At 42.7% G+C, this 24,324-nt stretch overlaps 1 protein-coding gene and 1 long non-coding RNA gene across 8 annotated transcripts in view; one reads left to right on the top strand and one right to left on the bottom strand.

Annotated features, from left to right (window-relative positions):
- kcnn1a (potassium intermediate/small conductance calcium-activated channel, subfamily N, member 1a) overlaps positions 1-18,606 on the bottom strand; it is a 37,496-nt gene extending 18,890 nt beyond the window's left edge. Inside the window, exons 1-3 of one of the 3 annotated variants that reach the window (XR_015862823.1) lie at positions 16,985-18,606; positions 1,809-2,282; positions 417-512 (exon numbers count right to left, since the gene is read on the bottom strand). Coding sequence is in view for 2 of the 3 variants with exons in the window: in XM_088397275.1 (XP_088253401.1) it covers positions 417-512; positions 1,809-2,282; positions 16,985-18,349 (1,935 nt within the window). In the remaining variant the exon portion in view is untranslated. Of the gene's footprint in view, positions 1-416; positions 513-1,808; positions 2,283-11,424; positions 11,532-16,984 lie in introns of those variants that run through there. The other 2 variants (XM_088397275.1, XM_088397276.1) reach the window with 2 other exon arrangements.
- LOC148387770 (uncharacterized) overlaps positions 1-24,324 on the top strand; it is a 65,148-nt gene that overhangs the window by 25,952 nt on the left and 14,872 nt on the right. Inside the window, exon 4 of one of the 5 annotated variants that reach the window (XR_015862826.1) lies at positions 15,418-15,763. The exons of 2 other annotated variants lie outside the window; for them this stretch is intronic. This is a non-coding gene — a long non-coding RNA (uncharacterized LOC148387770). Of the gene's footprint in view, positions 1-1,048; positions 1,185-15,377; positions 15,764-24,324 lie in introns of those variants that run through there. 2 more of the 5 variants (XR_015862824.1, XR_015862831.1) reach the window with 2 other exon arrangements.

Genomic DNA, 24,324 nt, shown 5'->3' with positions numbered 1-24,324 from the left:
ATTGCGCTAAGGACGTAGCAACAGTTTGACGGCCGAGTGCCTTGCCCCAAAATTCGTATGCGTGTCTCAACTCATGCCCACATGAATCTCTGAAAAGCAATTTCCTGTAGTAAGCACTTATATGGACAAGAAATAGTTATAATGTCCCTAAAATACAATGGGTAGATATTTTTCTACATTCACAGTTGAGCGCCAAGTTTCCACCAAATTTTGAAAAATAAATTTTGCTAAATAAAAAAATGCTTATTATTAGCAACAATTTATAATCTTTTTTTTAATTGCAACATTCTCATTTTTATATTCCCATACTATGACATCACAAATCAAATCCCAAGAACCACCAAAACAGCTGGTAAATACTGTGGGTTTTTTTCCCCCCTGTAATCTTTATTTCTATCATAATAAATTGGACTCACCTGGATTTCCCGTGCATGGTACATTATTATAAGACCAAGCAGTATAACAGTGGAAAGGCTGATAAGGCATTTCAGTGCAAATGAATATGAAGATTCCTATAACGAGAGAGGAAAAACACCACACTTAGACATAACACAGCATATGAATAAAACATTGCAGTACAACTTTTACTTGTAAGTATCATGCATCAACCTGATTTTCGAAATAGAGTCCTAATTATTCTGTTGCATGTTGCTACCAGTTCGCTAAATGACAAATTCAAAAGGCCAGCATATTTAATGTTGAATCTCGGTCTCTTATAGATTAAAAAAAAAAAAAAGTGGAAATAGAAACAAATGGCGCAATTACTGGTTTAGACAAGGAGAATAAATGTCCTTATATAAATGCACGTACGTACAAAGTGGGCAATACGCAGCCTACAAGCCTACACACACTTCTTATTAGCTTAAAAGTCTAAGTGAGGCCAGATAATGGAGTTGACACACAAACGGCACTGACAGGACGTGGCTAAACAATGAAGCTGCAGGTGTAGGTGCAGCTTGATATTGTTCGCGGACGCCGTTCGCCGTCATCTAAACTAGCAATTAATCAAAGCGCAGCACTAACAGGGGGACTTTCCGTTTAATGGCAGGTGCAGAAAAGGCAAGGCTAGCATTAGCGGAGCCCCACCACGGAGAGAGTCACTGGTGATAAATACACCAGCTGGATGCCAGAGCTGCTGTGCTCGTGCTCGTGTGTGTGTGTGCCCGAATATGTGTGTACACGTGTAGAAGGGCACATTAGGGCCATACATCTAGAAAATGAGAGAGTGCAAGAAAGCAGTCGGTGCCATTTGATAAATCTCTAAACAGCTGCCCGGCTACAACGGGGCATTGATCATGTGGTTGTTATTTCAATAAAGACACCGACTGACAAAGAATGACAAAAAAAAAAAACGACAAGTGGAACAATATCCTTCGGAATTGTCAGCGGAATGACCGCGGGCGTGCCGCTCATTATCGAAGTCTGTCCTTCTTTGGTCTTGATTACGAAATGTATTTTTAGCTATCGACTATATTGCTTTACCCTTCGGGTCAGCAACATGTTCTCAAGATATTCCGACGTCTGAAATTGTTTTAAGAAGTCCCTGGTGGAATAACATTGAGTAAACCAATTAATCCACCTGCCAGAGGTTCAAGGAGTTTTCAATCCCAGAGCTCAGTCGCTCTTAATGTCTTTCTCTCCGGCAGTGTTTGAGAAAATCTTGTCGAGGCCTTAAGCGTTATCTGATGTGACGTGGGATGAAAAATATACCGAGGCTGACGGAAAATTTGTCATAAAGCGCTACTGGAAGGATGACAATTAGCATTGGATTCCAAAATGAAGGTCAAAAATAGCTATGCACAACATACCTTCGTGTAAACCCCCCATGAGAGTTCAGTCTCCGTCACCATGACAACGATCCCAAACATTCCAAAGATGAGCGCGTAGTCACTAAGACGCTTCCGCTTCTCAAACAGCGCTCTCCGGTGGCCCAGTTTGTAGCCAATGTCTCTGTTTTTCTTTTGGGGCGCCCTGCCTCCGCCGCGCCCGCTGCCCTCCCTGACCAAGCTTTCGTTGGACGCCTTGCTGGGGTCTTCACCGCCATTTCCCTTGGACACCACCACCTCCAGGCCAGAGCTGTGCAGCGTCTGCAGGGGCTGCGTTTCCGAGTCAAGCTCCGCGAGGTTGCGGCGCGACGAGGACGCCAGACTGCCCACGAGTGGTCTCACCACGCCGCCATTGTACTTGCAGGTGTTCATAGCTATCTGAGGGAGTCGTACGCTGCTCTCGGAGAGGGAGGGCTTGGATCCAGCATGGTTCAGCTTCTTCTTCTCAGTAGTGGCCTGCAAAGAGGACCGAGAGTTAAAACAAAGAATTTGTCTGAAGTAGCCCGAGTCACTCTACTAGCTTTATTTAGACAAAAGTAGGGCTTTACTAACACATTGTGGCGCATCTTGCTGTCAATGAGCTGGACTTGAGAGTTGAGAACCTTCATGTATGCAAACATAGTGCTTTTCCACCATTCTCTGGCTTCGCTGTGTCAATTAACTATGGTGAAGTGAATTTAGGGGCTCCATTTGGACAAAATAGTGCTTTGCTGTTATTCCGTCGCATCTTGGTGCCAAGGAACTATGTCGAAGTAATTTAAGGAGTTTCGTGTAAACAAGAGTAGTTCTCTGCTGTCATTTTTGGGGGGAGTGGTATAACGTAGACTCTTGTTGTCGAAAGTGTGTTAAACAACATTCGGTTTTGTGCTGCATCTGGACGCCAGCTTGCGTGCTGAAAGTACAAATACATGAAAGTTGCTCTAAAAGGAATAAATAATGAATGTACCTTAATGTATAAATAGAACTACTGTATATAACCAATAGTGGAGACTAAAGTGCAGAAAATTGAATCTTTGCCCTGCACAAATTTAGGTATGAAAGATTGATGCTTTCCTGACTTTCTCTGCTGAGCAGAGTAGCAGTCTGCACAATCCAGAGGAAGGAACCTTCTCAAATCAGTCATGGTGCAGGGGCACATGTAGATCAAATCAGAGTAGGGAATATTTATTAATTTGCACAGTAATAAAAATATGTTTTCCCCTATACACATAACAAGGCTTGCACTATTGTGTTTATCTCTTGAAAGTGTCTTTTCCAGTTCTGCAGACAAAAAAAAATAAATCTGTGCAAAGGTCAGGATTGCATCTATCTGCCTGTCTATTCTCCAGAGACTAAGGCAAGATTATCTAAATGGGTTATGAAAACTTCACATGGAACAGTGCCTTTTTCTGAAACTAGTTGGTGTGTGTGATGATAGCACTGATGCACTTTATTAGCCTTGACAGAGCATCCCTAATGCCTTTAAATACGCTGGTGGGAATAAAGACCGGAGACCCTAATGGAAATGTACCAACTCCAGTCCTGCGATGCTATCGTCGTGTGCATATTGTGGCTCTATGAGAACAGGATTGAAGGTTAAGGATTAGTGCAGCCCATAGTGTTGCTAATCCCCTTTTCTGTATTAAATTGCCTTTTAATCTGTGCCATTAGGACACTTGTACACACTGAAGACTGTACAGTAAGTGAACTATGGGTTTTAATGAAGGGAAATATCAAATAGTGGAATTTGAATATCAAAAAGTGCTTAAAACACTATACACCACGAACATCATTAGCAAAGCTTGAGGGATATTGATTGGGAAAATTAAACTGCTATAGCATTTCATTGAAAGGGATTAGGAAAGGCCCCCGAAAATCAATTCCGCCATAAATATTTAAAATGTCTTTGTGAGTGCCTTAACTGGTTCTTAGATGCGCAGTAGCTCAGCCTGTCAGTCTTTTGAATGTGTAAGCATCACTTTTGTTGGACTGTACGCCTCCCAAGATTTAAATGCCTCCAGACTAAAAATGTCTCTCAAAGCACCTGGAGTATTTTTAACTTGCTCTTTTCTTCGACGCGCTGGATATGTAATTGTCTGTGATATTGTTTTAGAGTTTGACAGAAGGTCTAGCTTTGAAGACGATACAACTGCTTTCCACTTTGTCGCCGTCGATATGCGAGATTTGGACGGAGTGAATGCGGCTAACGTTTAACACTATTGCAGATGTGTTTTGTTAAAATTCCTGAAGACTTTATACCAGATTTGGCATAACTGCTTGTACATTCAAAAATAATATATTAATTGATAATTTTTTTTAAATTTAATTTTTAATTCTAGATGACCGGATAAACCAACAGCTAGCTACTACCACTGTTTTTCTCACGATAAGGAACAGATTTTCTTTGTCATGAGTTAGGGTCTCATACATTTTAATTGGAAAAGTCATTTTCTGCTTAAGACAAATTATTCTTGGAAGCTGGACAAGCCTGAATTCTTGTTGACAATGTGCGGCCAAAGGGTTAATGTTGCAGCAAATTGGTCACTTCCTTTTATAATGTCAATTGTTCGTTAGTGTTATTGACATGTGTAATGCAGTAAAAGAAAAACCTTTTCTGAAGACACGACACAATATTGTAGCCGCATAATTTGGTTTCCAATTCCCATTTACATGACAATACATCAGCGTAATAAGGCCATGTTGTGACAGTCATGGGCAAAAATGGGAGCCTGACATGTAAAAAGAGAATGATCCAGGAAGGTAAAGGATAACTGAAAAGGGGGTCGGGGCTGCTGTTACATGCTCAGCTTTAGTTACCTCTTGCCAGTGGTCATTTATCATTGAACCAGGTCAACTCTGTCTCAGTAGTTTGGGATTCGTCAGAGTAATAATTAGTGGGTTTTTGTCATTTGGATTTTTTTTTTTTCACCAAATCTTTCATTTTGGCTTTGTTTTATCAATTCTAGTAGTTCATTACTTTAAATTTTAAATTGTGTATTTTTTTAAATGAAACATCACAGTAAGTATTGCGGAATAAAAATGAGCCATTTTGCATTTTCAATTATTCTAGCCTACCACAAAAAAAACACAAAATAAATGAGAGAAACTAGAAGTCTAAACTGCTTCATTATTTGAGGTTGGTCATTTCTTGTAGAGAATAAACAATACATTGCTGTGATTATTGTTATATTCTGTCGACATGTGTTGCTGCACCATTTGTGCTCTACTTTCTATTGTTTAAAACTGTTATAGTTGTATCTCAAAGTACCAACCCCAGTACTGACCGTCGGTAAAAACAAGAGAATCCTCCAAAGACATTTCTACACAAGCCCTCATATCACATTCCAGACGGCTAAACCCCCGCCATCACTTTTCACATTCCCTTGAAACCTGACTAAACGAGCAGCAGAAGGGCACCGCAGGCCAGCGTCGCCCCTGTTGCTGCCACAGCGGAGACAGAGGAAGGTTGCCTGCCCGAGCGACCAATGGCTCAATTTCATTCTGAATGGCACGCAGCATCCAAGCCTCTATGAAATGGAGCCTCATAATCAAATTGAAAAGCCTCAGTGCAGAACAGTTTAAATGAAGGCAACTCTCTGCCTCGCTCCTCTCCCTCAGCCTCTCTCCTGCCAGCTCAAATCGAATAGAAAATGCTCATTGTTTTGTGATGTATGGGCTTACAGTGATTTCCAAGGCTTATGCACCCAAAAAAAATATGTGGCTGGGTGCGTGTGAACTTAACAGCGATGGACGGTCAGGGCCAGAAAGTCCTTCTCAACTGACCTGAACGTCAGGGATTTAATACATTCGATAAAAATACATGCAAATGTTCCATCTAAAATGGTGCATCTCTTCCATTTGCTGATGGTTTGACTCCTTATTATTCCTCAAACTGCAATTTAAAAAACAGCATCTCAAAAACCACAGCAGAACCATAGCAATTCTTCCGCCAAAACAAAATAAATAAACACACGAAAGAAACATAAGTCAACCTTGGAACTGATGCTAAATACTTCTGAGGTTGCATTTTTCATGAGTTCACATGTGGATTCAGTCAAGTTAGTCCCCACAGAACGCCCAGCGACAAAATCCACGTCCAGATACTAGCAAATAAAATATGAGGGCTAACCGAACCTCGGCCAGGCTTTGGCTTCCGTTAAATATTGATGCAGAAACAAAAGAGCTTGGGTTGTTTGAGAAGATTCATGTGCATGAGTGAGTGTACTTGATATTATCCATTAGCATGAGATGTGGTTGACATGAAAGGATCGTCAGGAAAGGAGAAAGAGCGTCGCACTTGGATTGAGATCAAGCAGTGAAAGGGACATAAAAACCAGAGGAAAGAAAGAGAGGCTCAATAACAAAGAAGGAACATGGCTCTCGGTGGATATCTTTGCCAGGCCCTGCTGTGATGAAGAGGCGGGGGCAACGCTGTCCAGTTTGTCCCTCCCCACTGGATGCTGCCACATTTCTGTGACAGGCCAGCAGGACTCGGGCTTGATACGTCCGTCCCCGACCAGCATGTGGATCATTACTCCTCGCTGATGAGAACAGAGGAAAAAATGCCGCGTGCAAAGCCACACATTCATTACGGAAATCTCCCTGAGCGCCGTGGTGACGAAAACAACAAACACGTGAAAATGAATGCTTCACATGGATGATTTTGGTTTTTCCACATTTTAATGGACAGGATTCGTTATTTGCGATTCGTCGATTGATTTTTGACACCTCGAATTTTTTCCAATCTATGATTCACATGGCTTTCAATTCGAGATTAAAAAGTTGTTAAAAACAAGTGCAAAGAAAAAGGACAAAGGCACACGCCTTGGGGAATGTCTTCTTGTCGGGACTAATAACACCTTGTGCTCAACAGAGACTCAATGCTATGATAATTAGCTTCCCAAAAGGTTATTGCACATGTCCTCATGCGAGAGTGTGTCTTAAAAAGTAGGTTTAAGTGATTGGCGGGAGGGGGAGGGGGGCAAGTACTTTTCCAGTGGGACAACCACCACCTCATTAGGAACAATTTCAATTTTGCGCAAATTACAGGGGAGGGAGTGTCATTAGAAACTTCATTTGTAGATTGGGGCCATAAAAGGTGAAGTGTGCTTGATAAAATAATGTGCAAATTAAACCTCTTAATTGTGACAGTCCTTAGAAACATGTCATGTCTTGCCTACACAAAATCTGTGTATCTAATTGTGCAAAGAGCATTTTAGGGTGTGTCATTAATTTCAAAATAAACTAACCAAAACTAACAACTGATGAAGTCACAGAACAGAAGGTGTTGAGAAATGTTTTAGATTGGGATCTCTGATTCCAGCCATTTTTTTTCCCCCCCTTCTACTCAATACAATATGCCGTGATGCATATCGGGAGAAATAAGAAAAAAGGTCACTTGAATGGTGTAGCGTACATCTCAGCTAATTGGTACTTAAACAAAAGTGGACTTGACCACGAGGGCCACTCCAAGCGAACTATTTTACACTTGGTGAAACGTCTTGAATGACAAAACACTATTTCAGGCCAGAGACAGCGTGTTTTACAGAGATCATTAGCATATCTACAGCCGGTTCAGAAATAAATGGGGGAAAGATTTCTATTTTTAGATTCAGAGAATTGGCCAAGTCATGACAGTTCGCAGACATTGAAATGCATTTTATTGTGAATTGGGGAGCATTGTTTAGACATAATGAGTGCTTTGACACCAGCTTGTAGGATCTCTGTTGCTAAGATATTACCCTTTGGAATTGAAGGAGTTTCATTTAGACAAAACTAGTGATTTGCCACCTGCGATTGGAATGAAGTCGTAATAATTAAAACCAAGTTTTAAGGCTAATTGTGCTGTCCATAGAAAATGACATCACACTCATAGAAAAGTCAAGGAGCAAAAACAAATTTACATCCAGCCAGCCTTTTAATATCAGGCATAAAAATGTTTACAAATGAATTTCAATTGCTATTAAATCTCAATAATGTTCTTCAGTATACTCCACATTTAAATGATCAACCTTTTGCTTTTCCCTCTAAAAAACGAACCCCAACTGAGCTCCCAAACATTTAACACGGCAATGAGAAAATTAGAAATGAGCCGATATCAGGTTTCATTGGCCTCCCCTCATCGAGACAACTCTCACCATATGTCACCCGGCTCCAGCATCGCGTCTGCTGCACTCATCTTCCATCCAGTCAAGCTAATTGAATATTCTTATCTTCTCCCAGCCACCCACTTTTCTTAGGCTAAAGTCAAACATAGCAGGACACTCACATTTTGTACTTTACAGCCCTGGAAGTCATCTCTGAGCCGATTGAACCCCAGATCAGAAACCGCACACACGACAACAGCTTTCTTTCATGGCCCTCTATTACATCGTCCATGATAAAAGTTCAGAAAATTGTACTCATGCCCTTAAGCCACAGTTTCCCAGCAGGACTTTTTTTGTTATGGAGAGCCGCATTTGCCTAATGCCCCTTGGGCTCTTTAGCGTAAATTGCTTTTATGGAAAAGAAGAGATGGTGAAAATGGACTCTCGTTGGAAAAAAAAAGCAGGCGCAGATGGGTGGCTTTGTTTGTGAAAGGGTTAAAGTGAAAATGCCTGCGACAAAGAGGGAAGCGTGCGGACCACAGGCCCATCGAGGGGTTAACAGTCGGTGGGTGGCTGATAATGGAGGCTAGAGCAGCTGTTTAGGAACTACAGCACGCAGAGAGGCAAACACCATAGAAACCAGTCAGCCACAAAGAGGCACAGGGAGACAAATAGAGAGGAAGAGGACATCATGCCAAAATTGTGGGAAACCGACAAGAAAATGACATCAAACAGGCGTGTTACTGAAATTTATGATCATATCCATATATCTTTTAGGAGGATTAGGGTTTCTGAAATGGAATTAAATATTTGAAGCACGTATAAGATTGATTGAGATGGATAATATTAATTGAAGTTCCTATTTTGAAAAATGTTAAAGCAGTTCATGTCAACATAATTGTTGTATCGACACAAAAAAGAACACTTGGGAATCACGTACCTGGAATTCAGCATAGATTTGTGATCAAATTTGATTCTGAATGTTGAGCTTCCTTTTGGCGGCAATATTTTGTTTTGTTTGTTTTGCCTTTCCCACATCTGATTGGATAAAATGACCTGAGGAATATGTGTTATCACGCCTGTTGTCTCGGGCATCTGCGTGATAGGCACCACATTGGTTTTATTGGGAATCACTGATGGTGCCCTGGCTCGCTCGGATGCGTGTTTAGATCCCACTTGATTGTGCGAATACGAGTGTAGCACACACACACACACACATGCACGCACACACACACACACGCGCTTCGCTGTTCAAATGCCAGGAGACTGATATATCGCTTCAAATTGTTTTCTGCCATGAATGTGACATATATACAAGGCAATTGATTTTTTTTAATCTATCCAATAGTTCAAGTGCCTTTCATTAACTCTAAATAAATTTCAGATGTTCCAGTAGGCTTTTCTTGACATATTTTAAGAAGCACATAAGAAAAGGTAGCTGAGATGAATTTTCCACACTCCCAACAACTGCTTTATCCATGTTTGTTCAGCTAGGTTTTTTTTTTTTTTTAAGTCCGGTTCCATTCAGATTGTCTTGTGTTTTTGAAGCCTGTGCGATGGAAAGGAGCCACTGTGGTTGGCAGGAGACAAGCACACACGTTTTGCATATTTAAACACGCGTATAGATCATTGACTGAGGGATTTTGTTTGGACCTTCTTCCCATTGAATTATTCTTGCTAGTACAAATAACTTCAATTTGCCATTTTCTCACAAGGCACAGACTGAATGCTTTTCAACATTGTTCACCGTGAATGTTTAACTGTGGCCGGAAGAGTATGTGATTGAGTTTTACACAGCAATCGTTGAGTATCATGTTCTCTGCATAAAGTCGTGCAGTAAACCTGATGATGAAAGTTAGCGTCTCCAAAAAGGGAGCTTGTGTTGCCTACAGTACAAAACACACAAAGCAAACACAACCACAATAGTAGGAGAAGCTTTTCCAAATTGTGTCTCTTCCTGGGCTGGCAGGCGGCTGATAGAGCCAACAAAATAGGATGAAATAACACATTGCTGCATCTTGCAAACATTCACAAATAACCAGCAGACAATATTGAAATGACGCAAGGAGGGTGACAAAATGGGGAAGTAAACACACACGCACCTGCGCTTTGACACACACGTACAGCTGAATCGCTCCTGGCCTCACGGTGAGCGACAATTATCTGCTTACAGCTGCATAACTCACACTCGCGTCGTCTTTTGTGTTGTGATCATGCCTTCATGTAGGAACAACCTCGGATCAATAAGCTAATTAGCCATAAAGCTTATGCACTTTAGTGATTCATTATATTCCTGGCATCTCTTGACCACCATCTCTCAGGAATGACTGTGGAAATGAGCCAAGGCCATTTAGTAAGGTAAATTCAGAGATTTGCGTCGAAATACATTTTTGAAAATAATTGCTGAAAATACCGTATTGGCCCGAATATAAGACGGTGTTTTTTGCATTGAAATAAGACTGAAAAGGTGAGGGTCATCTTACATTCGGTGTCTAGACATTATACCCATTCACAACACTAGATGGCGCCAGATATCTTTAACGCGAATGCTGAACTTAACACCCCTGGCCAAAGTGAACCCCTGTCACGAAGCAAAAAAATAAAAATAGCGGTAGCACCATCTCAAACTTGAGTCTTGAAAAAGAGGGGGTTGTCTTATAATCAGGGTCGTCTTATATTCGGGCCAATACGGTAAACTTTTTCACCATTACTGTGGTCCTGGTTTTGTGGGTGTGGCTGAACAGTGACCACTCCCCTTCTATATAAGAACTTCAGTGTCGCACAAATTCATGCAGTTAGCAAGCCACGGCGCAAATTCACGCAGTTAGCTGGCCACGGCGCAAATTCATGCAGTTAGCTAGCCAGCTACGCCTCCATCCGGAAAATACATTTTATTGTATAGCGTTCCTATGCCTACGTATAACTACGATTTTCAGCGTCCATTTCTCCAGGTGACTACTGATTTAAAAAAAATAATGCCGATGTACTTTCAAACACGTAAAATTGGCTGAGGTCCAAATTTCACTGCAAAAGAAATACACGTGCTGCTAGGTGACTCAGTCTGTGAGTAAGCAGCGAGGCTCACGGCGACTGAGGAAACCCCGAACACGCTTCCTTTCCACTCTTTGTATTCAACTGGACCGCAAGTAATTCAATACGCCTCTCCTTGTGCCCGCTCACTCAAACGAAACGCTAAGCGAATGAACTCTATCAAGTGGAGCACCATTAGAACACCGGCCGTCGTATCGTTCTTTTTGTGCCCGAGCGGGTCAGCCGACGGCGTACACGTGTGCAAGCATGTGCGAGGAACGACTTGTAAACCCAAAACACAATCTTGCACGCAAACGCTCGACCAAACTCTAACCCTCGAGAGAGCCGCCGCTACGCAACACCCGGCTGCTCTCGCCATGGCAACATGCAAGTGGTAACGCAACTATTTCAGTCAGAGCAGTAGCACTTAGACGCAAAAATAACTCCAAAAAAATAAAAATAACACCCATCAATTATTAAAAGCGCTTCACATTCATACTCACCAAGCGTGTGTGGTGCCAGCTGCTGCCGAAAACCGAGAGCCACACACACACACACACGACGCAGCGCCTTCTTTTCATACAATTGTTATCAGTTATCAACAGCAGGCCTCGTCACATACAGAGGATGTGAACTCGGATCTTCCCCGAGCCTGACATTTAATTGTTCGGCGCCGTTGTGTTTACTTTCAAGGTGTTGGCTGTCCGCGCGGGCACAAATGCAAACGTCGGTGGAAAGACGGGCGCCTAATGGCAGGAAAACAAAAAGGAGGCCCTGTGACAACACTGAGTGGCACGATAGAGAAAGTTCCGAGCGACATGAGGTTTACCGAGGCATTAGTTATCGGGGCAACAATGCTCAAACGTCGTTTCAAAGCCAAGACAAACACATTACTTGTACAAATAACAGGCTGGTCAAAATTCTAAATTTGGGTTGCAGTCTAGCAACATGGCAGATGTTGAAGCCAATCATAAAGAACGTTTGCTTTTGATTGAAACCAATGCGAGTGCATCGAATCAAACCGAATGGAATCGTTCCACTTTGGAATATATCGAGATACGTATCCAATCGTCTTTTATTGGAGCGATACATCTTGGAGGGATTCAACATCTGACAACAAAAATACATGACATCAATTACAAAAATAAAAAGACGTATATCTGACTAGCAGAAAAAACTATTAAAAGCCTGTTGTGCTATTCAGATAAAACCTGCAGTAATGTCAATTTATCGGTTGGTAGTTTAACATGCTTGTTTTGTAATTTTTTATAAATACCAGGAATTGTAGTTGAGGTTTTATCTGAAAAAAAAGACTAATTAATTTACTGGGCAATCGGTTTCTTCCACGCCATTTGCAGCATTTTGTTTGTCGTGCAGTAAACAAAAGAGTGGCGCCTCAAACATTTTTTCATGTGTACTTTTAAGTTTGTGGAATACACGAGGGAAAAAAAAATCTGATGATTTTGATTAACTTTAGTGGACTGCTAGACAATCACCTAAAGAACAATCCATTACATTTTGGAGGCATTCCAGAATGTTTTGTTTGTTTGCAGGATTACACAAATACTAATTCACTTAGTTCCGTGAGACTTTGTGGAGACACACTCATTACACTTTGGTGCAGATCCAGTTAGTTAAAGTTGCTGATTCAGGAATTTTTTTTCTGCACCTAGTTTTGTTTCATTTCTCAAGGAATCTTATTTCGTTTATTTCGACATTATTACGTTGAAAGCAAGACTTATGTTCTTTGTTGGAAAAGAAGCCTTTCTCGATATCAACAAATCCACCATTTTTGTTTCGGTAGACGACGATGTCCCTGCAAGGGATATCACCATAGCAGTAAGTGGCAGGCATTAGAGTACTTACACAGCCTATCACAATGGACGCAGTAATGCATCTTTCAAAGCACAATGTTATTGAGGCAGGACACAATATGGCGCTACCCCCCCTACCGGTTCAGTGGGCTCGCTATTAAGTTTCAGGGTGTGCTTTGGGATATTGTAATTGTATACACTTTATCAGGCTTGTTCTGTCACAAGTGTTTTGTTTATGGGATTTCAAACAGGGCCTGGGAAGCTATGGGCTGCCTCATTAAGAGATGATCACCACCCAAATTTTGACTTAAAAGTGCTCATATTTTCGTTGAATGTGCAATAGCGTCACTGGTTTCCCTCGACTGTATCATTTTGCCAGTCATGCCCTTGCTAGCATACAAGCATGGCTAAATGAGAATTTAAAAATGTCCTCTTTCGCATAATCATGATAACCCAGTGATTTCAAGGAGCAAAATGGCCGCCCCCTGTTTGACTGCTTAGAACAGGGGTGTCAAACTTATTTTTGTTACATCATAGTTTCCTTCGTAGGGCCATTGTGACTGTCAACCCGAATAACTGTGTGAACGGCTCATATTATATACAGTATAGGCTACCCAACAAACTGCTGAATAACTAGTTTTGAAATCAGAGACTAGTAAGAACGGTTTACAGTTTTGAAAAGATGAATGGTAAAAAAAATTGCTATTTCAAAAGTTTTGAAAAACTTGCAATTTTAGTATTGACACAAAGTTGATGCACAGGTTATCTTCGCGGGCCAAATATAGTTACACTGCAGGCCAAATTTGACACCCCAGGCTCAGAACATATTTTAAACAACAATATTGGATAGACATTTTTTAACTTTACATTTAAGGGTCATGTGAGTCAAAGTGTGCAATTGAATTAATTGGGAAAAGCTGCACTAGTAAACAACAACAGTACCAATGACAAGTCGGTAATAATAGGACTCGACAAGACAGAATGATGACAGCTCATAACAAAGGCTACTTTTCCGTCAGTCATTTTTGCTGATTCTCCAAAACGGAAGTTTGGAAGAGTTGTTGAAGGTGGCTTGCTGTCCCACCTTTTGTTACCAGTGCCAGCTGCAGCATCGCCCGGTGCATTTATTTGGATGCCTCCTTCTGTTCTTGTCTTGACTCTCTTGTCATGTAAAAAGTTGACCTCACCGGCTCCTTGCACAAACGCTGAGGGGCGACAGTTTTGAGGCTCTTGCTAAAAGGGAAATGAGCCCTTATCTTTTTAATATGCATCCCGTCAGACATCTTGAGAATGTTCTCATGCGGTAAAAAATACAAATTGCGCAATTAATGGTGGCAGTATTGCAAGGGTGGAAGTTGGGAGATAATTGTTTCATGAGGCTTTAGACCAAAATGGAAATATGTCAAAACCAATTAAGGACAAACAGTGCTATTGTTAGACTGCATTGAGATCTGAAGTGTTATTATATGCATATATTCATTTTCGACTGGATTGTCCTCATTACGGTCGCGGGTGAGCTGGAGTTGGTACGAGAGAAGGAGTACACCTTGGACTGGTCGCCAGGCAAATGCAGGGCACACAGACAAAAAAAACATTCACACTCTTAAGTGCACCAAACCCAAAGCCAAGGTTTGAATCCTGAATCTGGAACTCTTGAGGCGGGTGTGCTGACCACTAGTTAAATGAAATGTGCAGCCATGTTCTAATTTCATTCAGTGTTATTTTGTCGCACTGAATCACAACAAAGTTGCCACATTTAACTTGAAAAAGTAAATTAGTTTATTTTCTTGATTACTTTCATTTCGTTACTTTACTGATGACTTGATTTCAAAAGTAACTTTACAAGTTACTTTGTTCTATTTTGAAGATACTGACAACCCTGCTTCATAATAAAATGATACCGAATTTTGCCACTTAATTGGAAGTTCATCTTAACAGTTACACTTGAGAATATTCGTTTTTATTAAAAGTAAAAACAACCTGATTGACTTACCATAATTATTTGTACTTAGAAAATGATGTGTTCTCTAGATTTCACTTAAATGGTTTCTTGTTTTTAATACATTTTTAAAAAAGACAATCTATCTGGACTGCATTGGACATACTATGTTCATGTTTTATTTTAAAGGCAAACCTCAACATTCATAATGTACGTTGTTTTTACACAATGATTACATTTGGGGACCAAATCTGATGGAATTTTCTCTTTCCCAAATCTGGTGGGACTTGCTCTTTAAGATTGTATGCATAACTGAGCTGTATCTGTGTGGAGTTTTATTTATTTTTCTTGTTTTTGATGGAGTCTAAAAAAATGTCAACAGCATATTTTAGCTTACAAATACAAATCCCTCTCCTTCCTTCATTGTTTGATGCGTTACCTAAGTTTAATGAGTTACTGGCATCGCTGGTCTCGAGGTCCTTGTTATAATTACATTTGATAATATATTGCATATATTGTGCATATAATAACATGCCTGACCAAAAAAAGCTCAGTTAAGCATTTTGACCTCTAGCTGTATGAAAACGCCCTCTAGTGGTATTAAAAAGAATCACTAGGTGTTCAAAATGTGCATAATTTGCTTCAAAGTTTTTCAACGTGCAGTATGTTTGCATTTAATCTCATAACGCTTTTTGTTTTTTAGAAATAACGTGACTTTCTTGTCTTTTGCTTGTTGGCTACAGACTACAACTCAACCTTTCTTCAAGAGCTGAACATACAAAACCAGAATACTTTCCAGTATATCCAAAGTGTCTGATAGCTAAGATCTTGGCAGCGTAACTCTCCCACTTTCCCTCGACCGTTGATTTAATGCCCTGCAAGAGTTTATTTTATGATTCCTGTCTGACATAATTTACTCAGGATGTCTATATTCATGTTGTTATTTAGAATCTTTCAAGCAAACAAAATAGCGGCCTTCTTGACACATTCATTGTCACATTTTTAAAAATATTACAAACAAGCCATCTGAGGCTCATGCTCTCGTCTTATCCATCATACTATATTGAGTGGTATGTGAAAGAATCACAAAATTAAATGTTCAAAAAAAAAACAACTCAGATTTTAGCTTTGATTTTTTTTTTACCATTACTTTTAACCAACTGTAATATGAGTAATATATTTGTGCCTTGAGATAGGAACAACCTAATTAAAAAGTGTTTCAAGAAAAGAGCCATCTTTTTTTTTTTTGCTTTGACTTATGAATTTGAAATATGATGCCGTATGATGGCCGAGACCTCAGCTCACTTGACAACAAGCAACAGTTTGCCAGCTAGTGAACAATTCATGCTTCATGCTGTTTAGCGCCACACCAAGTTGCAGTTTACTGTTAAACTAAACATAAAACAAAGACAATGTCACATTGCGCATTTAAAACAACCACATTACTTTGCCTTAAAGTCTGCTAGCTTAATGCTAACACGAGAGAAAACACTGCAGATGACTTTTGCTCAATAGAAAACACACAACAACACATATGAACAATTCATCTGGCATACATTATTTATCCTCTGCGTTAAACTACTAATATCACTGCAATCTACCACGTGCTTAAAGTAGTTGTGAAAGTCTTCTTCATTTGTGTCTGCATGATTGCATGACACTGCCTCAGATGGTACCCACGAGAAGAAGCAGCGATGAATTAGAACAAAATGAATGGTCTGTGCTTAAATGGTCCTCCAATTGTGAATCGAGCCACAGTAAGGAGGCAGAATTCGGACAAAAAAAGGCCTCTGTCGTACTCCACCTTGTAAGCATACGCGCTGCGCTGTCTGAAGTGAGTTGGGAGGAATGTGGAGGCCTTGCCATGCAGTGACAGGTGCAGTTCCAGCCGGCCGCGGCCACATTAAAGCTGACACTGAGCAGAAGCCCAAACATGAAAATGCTTCCCCGTCAGAGCCGGGGAAACAACAGGCGCTTTTGTTTGCGGAATCACCTGCCATGGGAGCCTCATTTGAATATTTCAGTGGGCTGTGTTGTGTGCAATAGCAAAACAACACCGCAACATGGAACAGGTGTGTGTGTGTGTGCGCGCTCACGGGGCCAACTGAGACATAACGTGAAGAGCGCGTTAGATTGTAAAGAAGACATATGACGTCTTTTCCCCGCTTGCAAACAAGCAGTCGTATCATAGCGACCTTCTAGAGAAGGCACATAACCCCCCGAAAAGCTGCAAATACGCCAGGCGTGGTCATTGAGTCCAAATTTGTGCATGTCATTGACAATTTCATGACACATGAGCGTGCGATCTACCTTGTGAAGCTCGATGCGTATCCTCTCCTCTCCTTTATGCGGGCTCTCGGGCCACAGGTGATAGCTGGAGCCGTAGTTGGGGCTCTCTCTGCTGCTGTTGCTGTTGCTGTGGTTGCTGCTGCCAGTCGCGCTCGACTTGGCCGCGTCCGCCTGCTCTGTCGCCGGGGGCGTTGCGCCGTGCGGGTCGCCTGGTGCGGGGGTCCTCGCGTACTTATTGCGGTCTCGGGCTTCACAGTGATGCCCCGGTGTGCTCTTCTGCTGCTGATGTTGGTGCTGCTGCTGCTGCCGCTGCTGCTGCTGCCACTGCTGCTGCTGCTCCTGCTGCTGCTGCTGTTGCTGTTGCTGCTGTTGCTGCTGTTGCTGCTGCTGCGGCGGCGGCGGCGGCGGCTGCTGCTGCTGTTGCTGCTGCTGCGGCGGCGGCGGCGGCTGCTGCTGCTGCTGCTGCTGCTGCCGTTGCAGCAGTGGAGCTTGGTGAGTCCTACATAGCTCACCAGAGCCGCTGGCGCAGTGGTTGATAGGCAAGCTACTGCCCACTAGTAGCTGCTGCCGCGCTCTTAATTGTGGTATCTGTTGCTCCTGCGTCTGAGGCTCGAGCGCTCTTCTGTCAGTGCACCTTTTCTGTGAGTTTGCACAGATTCCTTCAGGGGAGGAGTCCCTCTGTGGGAGTCTTGGATGACAGTGCTGCTGCTGCTGCTGTTGCTGCTGCAACTGCCTGTGGTCTCGTTGCCCCACTGCTCCTCCTCCTCCCCTGCAGCGTTCCACGATGCTTGCCTGTTGGTAATTATTGGCACTCCTTCCCAGACGATCCCCCTGTTTGGATTCCCGAGAAAACAGCAGTGAGGAGGAGGAGGTGGTGCTCGGTGGTGGCGGTATAGGCGGGGGGAAAGGTGGGGAGGGCTGCGGTGGTGCGACGCGATGGTGCTGGTTTTGTGAATGGGTCGCCTCCTGCGTGGAAAAACTGCAGTGGCAGTTCGAAAAAACCGGGGCCGGGGCCCAGGGCTCCTGCTTCAAAGTGGCCGGCTCCCCGGTGCTGCCTTCGGTGACACCTCGCTCTCGGCGGGCGCTGTCGCGGGAGCCCGCCCGAGGCGGCGTGTCTCTGCCGTGCGGCGCTCTCGGCGTGGGCTGGCTCACGCACGGGAGCTCCTGGAGGCTCCGCCGGTGAACGTCGGTAGTCGAAGCGCGGTCGCGGTGGTGACAAGAAGAGGGCGGGGGCGGCAGGCTGAAAACAGGCGCGTCTGGCTCCCCGCTCGGCTTGCTGCCGCTGCCGCCGTTGCTGCTGCTGTTGTTGCTGCTGCTGCTGCTGCTGGCTCGCTTCTGCTGGGGGATCTGGTGCTGATAGACAGCTCCCGCGTACCGATGCCGCATCCCCCTGATGGCCGAGTCCCGCTCTGGTTGCTCCTTTGCCGTGCACTGCTCCGACGCCCGTTCATTGCGACCAGCCCGGCGGAATAGAAGCGACTTGTATCATTGGTAGCTCTGGCCGGGAACTGCCTTATAACGTCACAGTTGTGCCAAAACACCGCCTTCGACTGGGGATGATGGCTCCATGCCCCTGCTATGCGCACAGGTTGCAGCGGAGCAATCGCATTTGCTGGGACGACGATGTGGAGAGGAAGAAAGGTGTGGGAATTGGGCGATCAACTCAAGCCGCCGTGGATCCGACAGATCTACTTTGTTGACGTTGCCCTAACCACCCTGCACTTTACTGGCACTTCACCACGAGCCCGTCAAATATTAACATCCAAGCAACCCTCAATGAACCGTTTTAATGGCGCATACATTGTTGGGTCACATGAGGCAAATGGACAGACAGCTTGATTTATTTTGCACGTCATACACAAGGCAACTGAACAAAACAACTCTAGAAACTTTCAAAAGCAAAGCAAAACAGAGAAAACGAAAGCAAAATGACTTTTAATGAAGATTGACATTCAAAGTTTGAAGAAATAAATTTAGAAAAATAAAGCTGGAAACTAGCTTTCTGAAATTACTAATAACCATACAGTTACATTGATTTAAAAATGCTTGGCATGGGAAAAAAAAATTCAATCTGAATTTAAACGCATCTTCACTTCAGTTCATCCATTTGCAGCATAACTGCTTCACCGTGTTTGCTTTCAAGTCTAGAGAACTTAAGTCAGTAATTAAGTCAGTGGCCAAAACAATAATTGTTTCAAATAGAATATTTTATTTTGATATACGTATATATATTTTATTTCACTTTTGCTCCTGGAAATTTTCCTGCAAAACTAGATTTGCAGCACGACTATTGAATCCATTAGCCTCACGATGCAAAATCATAAGTGTATGAAATCATCATATCGGAGACAGAAACCAACACTTATCAATTAGGAGCCTCCTCAAACCAGTCAGAGAGGGATTGCGCAATCTGCAGTGCGCCAAGTGTGCTTGCCCCCGCACTACGTCTTTTGCAAAAGACAGATATTGAAAAATTGCTTCTACGGCTTTTCGCTGCTCTCTGTCAATCACATCTGTCCACATCAACATTTGATTGTGCTCTTGATGTATTTTCTTTCACCTTTCCCCATTACCGTGTACACTAGCAGAAATGATTGTAATGACGTGGTCACATCGTATATCACACGTTGGCACAAGTCATTCGGAACGCTCGGCCGTATGGGGCACGGAAGGCTCCAGAGACTGCAACGGTGGCACACTTAGCCTTAACACAGAGGTCCACTCTGTTTTATGTCTGCCGGGATCCACAGCCGCATCCCAGGGCCGCATTAGAAACCTGATCATTTTCATTAAGTAATTGGCTGCTGTGACCTGTGTGAGTTTCTTGGCAAGATGGAGTTTCATTTGTTAGTTTGGGCAGCAATGTTACTGTTTCCGCATGAATAATTAAATCTAACTTTACAACTCCCGGACACTCAAATAAACACTCTTTCACTGACTAGCCAAAGCGCACATCTTCTCTGCCTTGCTTATTCCACTTTTTTTTTTCTTTCTCACTACTCTAAACTCGCCAGCTTTCAGTGTAATAGTTTATTCGCAACCGTGTAAAATTAGCAGTTGTTTTTAAAATGATTGCATGACTGTTTTTACATGGTCTCGCCATACATTCGAATTTTATTTTATTTTATTTTTTGATTTCCTAGAATGAATGCGGCTGGAATATATCCACACAATTAACGTGGGATCGCGTCGTTCCCTTTTAAGCTTTAGGCCATCGTACACTAATTTGTGCAGTGTGGTTGCCAGATGTCCTTTAAAAACCATCCGTCATTTTACCTTGCCAGCATTAAATGGGTGATTTAACTGGCGTTACATCTCAGAGCTTGGTGTCTTGCCCAAACTCGTTGACACTGCAAAAGCCTGTTTGGAAATATGAAACTGGAAGGGGGGTGTCTCTTTTATGATATTCTCTCAAACCACCTGATCATCAAAGTGTCATAATATCATTCAGATAAACGTCCGTGTCCCTCCAGTAGTGAACCGCAGTTCAACATTTGTTTGCTTAAGCTGAGTTTTATCCCACCCGAGCGCACACGGTAATGTAAGTCATATAACGTCCTGTTGCGGTGCCCCAAAGGTCTCGGTGTTGGCAAAGATGATTTTGCTTTCAGTAGAGAAAAAAAAAAAATCGGATATGGTATCCTGCAGGGACAGCGCCGGAGCTCCATTCGACGTTTCAACCAAGTGACGTACTGGTTGAGAGTGAGCGAGCGAGAGAGACGCCATACTCGTTGGTGTAAACGTAGACATGATGCTGCGATGGGAGCGATAAGAGACAAGTCGTGACTCAAACCGGGCTGCTGGATGCAGCCGGTGTGAAATGATACCAAGGGCAGGGTGGAGATGCTTTGTGGGAGATAGGCACTGCCAGCCACGGTAGCCGGAGAAGCAGGGCTCTGCGCCCATCGCTGGAATTTATCTCCAATAGTGAAGATCATTAGTTTGATTTGCTCTGACGACTCAAATGACTAAGCAGCTCCCCCATCTTTCATGAAGCAGCAGCTATTGTGATTTTCATTTGGACAATGTGTGTGTGGGAGGGGGCGGTATTTGGTACATGGGCCTTCAATGGGGACTCACCCGACTTAATCCATCTCGATAATACCGCCACTATCACCTTGCAATTTAAGAACCAATCAATACCTAATATACAGTACTCCGTAAAAAACACAGCATGTATTTTTGGAGGGCTAAAAGAGCAATTTACATTAAAGCACAACAAAATACAATTAAAAAAAAATACTTAAATAAATAACCAACCAGATATTTACAACAGTGAACCCTTGCATATTTGTGGTTTGACATGCACAAATTTGCCCAAGTATGTTAGCCCCACTGTTAGCCGCATTTCTCTATTTGTGGTTAATTTATCCGACACCATCTGAGACGTTATCTCACCAGTCTTGTGGTCGATGCCTCTTATGTGTGGGTGTGGTGATGCGAGCCACTCTGAGGCAGCTGCATGCATAAAAGCACACCTGCTTGTTTTGACACAGCCACTGGACCGTCAAGCTCCTTTCACTCGTGATGTCACCACATTACCTAATCAGCAATTTGTACAGGTGCCTACGTGCGTTGAGGTACATGAGTATACCCTCGTAATGATATTATGCTTTAGCGTGCTCGGGGAAACATATGACTGACGTGGACATATATCGTACCGTAGCCGTGTGTGTGTGTATGAGACCACCACACGGTGGCTGAACTAAAATATGCTAATTAAAAATATAGCGTGGTAAACGCTCAATGCAAAAGTTCAAAGACTCGGCCCGTGTCTCATCATCAGAGCCGTGAACACAAAGGAGGTGACCGGGTGACCCCCTCCCACTCGACTATCTATATTAAGCACAGCCAAGTAAAAAACAGGGAAGACCTTTTTGCAAAGAGTTAGCACATCTTAGCCACAGCAGCCTTAATAATGTATCATTACATTAGCTCATGCTTATATTCGATATAATTGCACAGAAAAACAATAGAAGTAAAATAATAAGATCAAGTAACAAGAGTATTCTATCAGATTTTAAATCATTTTCACAACATTGTGTCTTGCATCATTCTTTGACAGGGCTGAGCAAGCAGGAAGTCGAGATCAATTTTAGACCTGCTCACACCATGTCTAAAACCTGCGCAGGTTTCTTCCGACTTATCAAGGCTCCAGTGTGCAACTTGAACACTGGCTATGATTTCGAGCTGGCTGTGACCGCTCCCACATCGGTGCAGTCCTCCTTCTCACATATTCTCTGGCCTGTCCTCCGAAGCACTAGTCGCAAGAGAATAGTAAAAGCCAAATTATTTTACTCGTGAGCACAAAGAAAGAAAATGCCGTGCGATACACCCCTTCACCCAATCACAATAATAAACATATTGTGGATTTATTAGATATATATATTCCTTCAAACTACAACCATAATAATAAACACATTTAATGATCATGTCAGTCCAAATGGATTTGTGAAGACGGTGTTTGTGATATGGTTCTAGTATTGAATATAAAGGGTGTTCATAGAATTTAAAATGAACCCAGAAGTCATGCACTGGTGCTGGTGAGTGTGTAAAAATACAAATGTAGTTGGCTTAAAAAAGAAAAATCTATTTAAGCTAAAGAAATAGAAGAAAAAGGACGTACCTTCTCCGAGATGGGTCTCTCTCTTCGGAAATGACTGAGAGAAAAAAAATCAATAGTCTCAGATAAGAACAGCGGCTTCGGCTCTTCTTTTGTCGTGTGGAATATGAGGGAATCCACGTGCAGTGTTTCCCCGTCTCATCGCTTCAACCGAGAGTCAACTCGCTTCTCTTCTCCACTTGTTAGTGTAGCCAATGCACACATCTTGCCTATAAAATGCTGCTTTATCTTTTTTTGGGGTGGGGGGGGGTGCTCTGCGCTCAAATCATTATAAGAGTGCATTTAATGTGATTTACAGTCAATCGATCTGATTTTTAGAAATATTAGTTGAAGACCATGACGAGAAATCTGCGGTGGTGTGTGTCCTTCCCTAGAACAAAAAAAAAAAAGCTGTGACAAATCAAGAAAAGCAGCGAATGGATTCGGGGGTGGGGGTATGACCTTGTGTGTGCTGACGTCCCCAAGCCTTCCTGCCTCCTCCTTTCTCTGAATTGATGCGGGGATCCCTGATGCTATTTTTAGACGAGTGGTGAGCCGCGTGCGTGCGTGCGTGGGTGGAAAAGAAAAATAGACAAGGAGGAGGAAAGGAGCCGCCGTGGGGTGGAAATAGAAGAAGACGAGATGGAGGGAGGAAAAGAGGAGAGGAGGGGAGAGGAGGGGGTTCCCATGCCGACTTCATCTGCAGCACACACACACACACGCATTCTCACACACATGCACACACACGTACCCAACTGTGAAAGCTTTGAATCGTGACCAGCCAAGAAACGCTGAAAGGCTTCGCGCAACAATACTGCTTCCTTTCTACCGGCTTTAATTTAATATGGACACAAATGCTCTGCAGCAATAATAATAATAATGCAGAGCGAGGATGAGGATGAATGTGGCTTTAGATTTGTCTTGTTTGTAATTCTCCATAGGGGGATTTTTGTGCTTTAATAAAGGGATCAAATGTGCATAGGTGTAGGCAATAATGTTTTTTTTGTATTGACATTTATTTACAATGCATCTGTGTAAGCCAACTATCATATAAAACTGATTTGAACAACGGACTGAGAACAGCATGGCTGACGTGGGATGGTGGAAAAAAGAAATAAATGAGACAATTGCGCACGAAGCCCATTTGAAAAAGTGAGTTTTAATCGTCTCTTTTGATTGATTTTATTTATTTTTGAGCGTCATCTTTTCATTGACAAAGACTCTCTTCGATAGCCGGCGAATGGCCACAAAATGAAGCTGTAAATCTGAAATGGGGAGCTAAGTGGAGGGATGCTTGGCTTGCAGGGAGCGGTTTTATTATTTATCACTGGCTGGCTATTTTTAGCTGCGGCTGCCGTGTTGGCGTCAAGGGTTTCCAGGTGCACGGATGGCAGGTTTCCCCATCACCTGCAGGTCACACGGCGGGGGAAGGCCCAGGCTTAACAAGCGCAGGGGTAGCGGGGCAGGGGGGTCAGAATTGCCCTCCAAAGATCAAATTTAATCTGCGGCGTCATCTGCAACACAGAAGGAATATTACATATTGATATTAGCAATGATGGTCCAAAGATATAATCATCATCATCATCATAATTGTATATATATATAATTGTGCTGACAAATAATGACAATAACTTGCTTGTGGTAATTTCAGATAAAACACGTTGTCAAATATCAGACTTGACAGGTTAGCAATATTTTGGCCACAGTAGCCTCGGAGTAAAGTCATTACCCGATCGCATACGCACTTAGTCTCATCGCA

The sequence above is a fragment of the Syngnathus floridae genome, chromosome 14 (assembly GCF_059516105.1).
Source record: "Syngnathus floridae isolate MCC-2025c chromosome 14, RoL_Sflo_1.0, whole genome shotgun sequence".
NCBI lineage: Eukaryota > Metazoa > Chordata > Actinopteri > Syngnathiformes > Syngnathidae > Syngnathus > Syngnathus floridae.
Note: the sequence above shows the minus strand (reverse complement) of the source record. Positions and strands in the feature narration are given on the sequence as shown.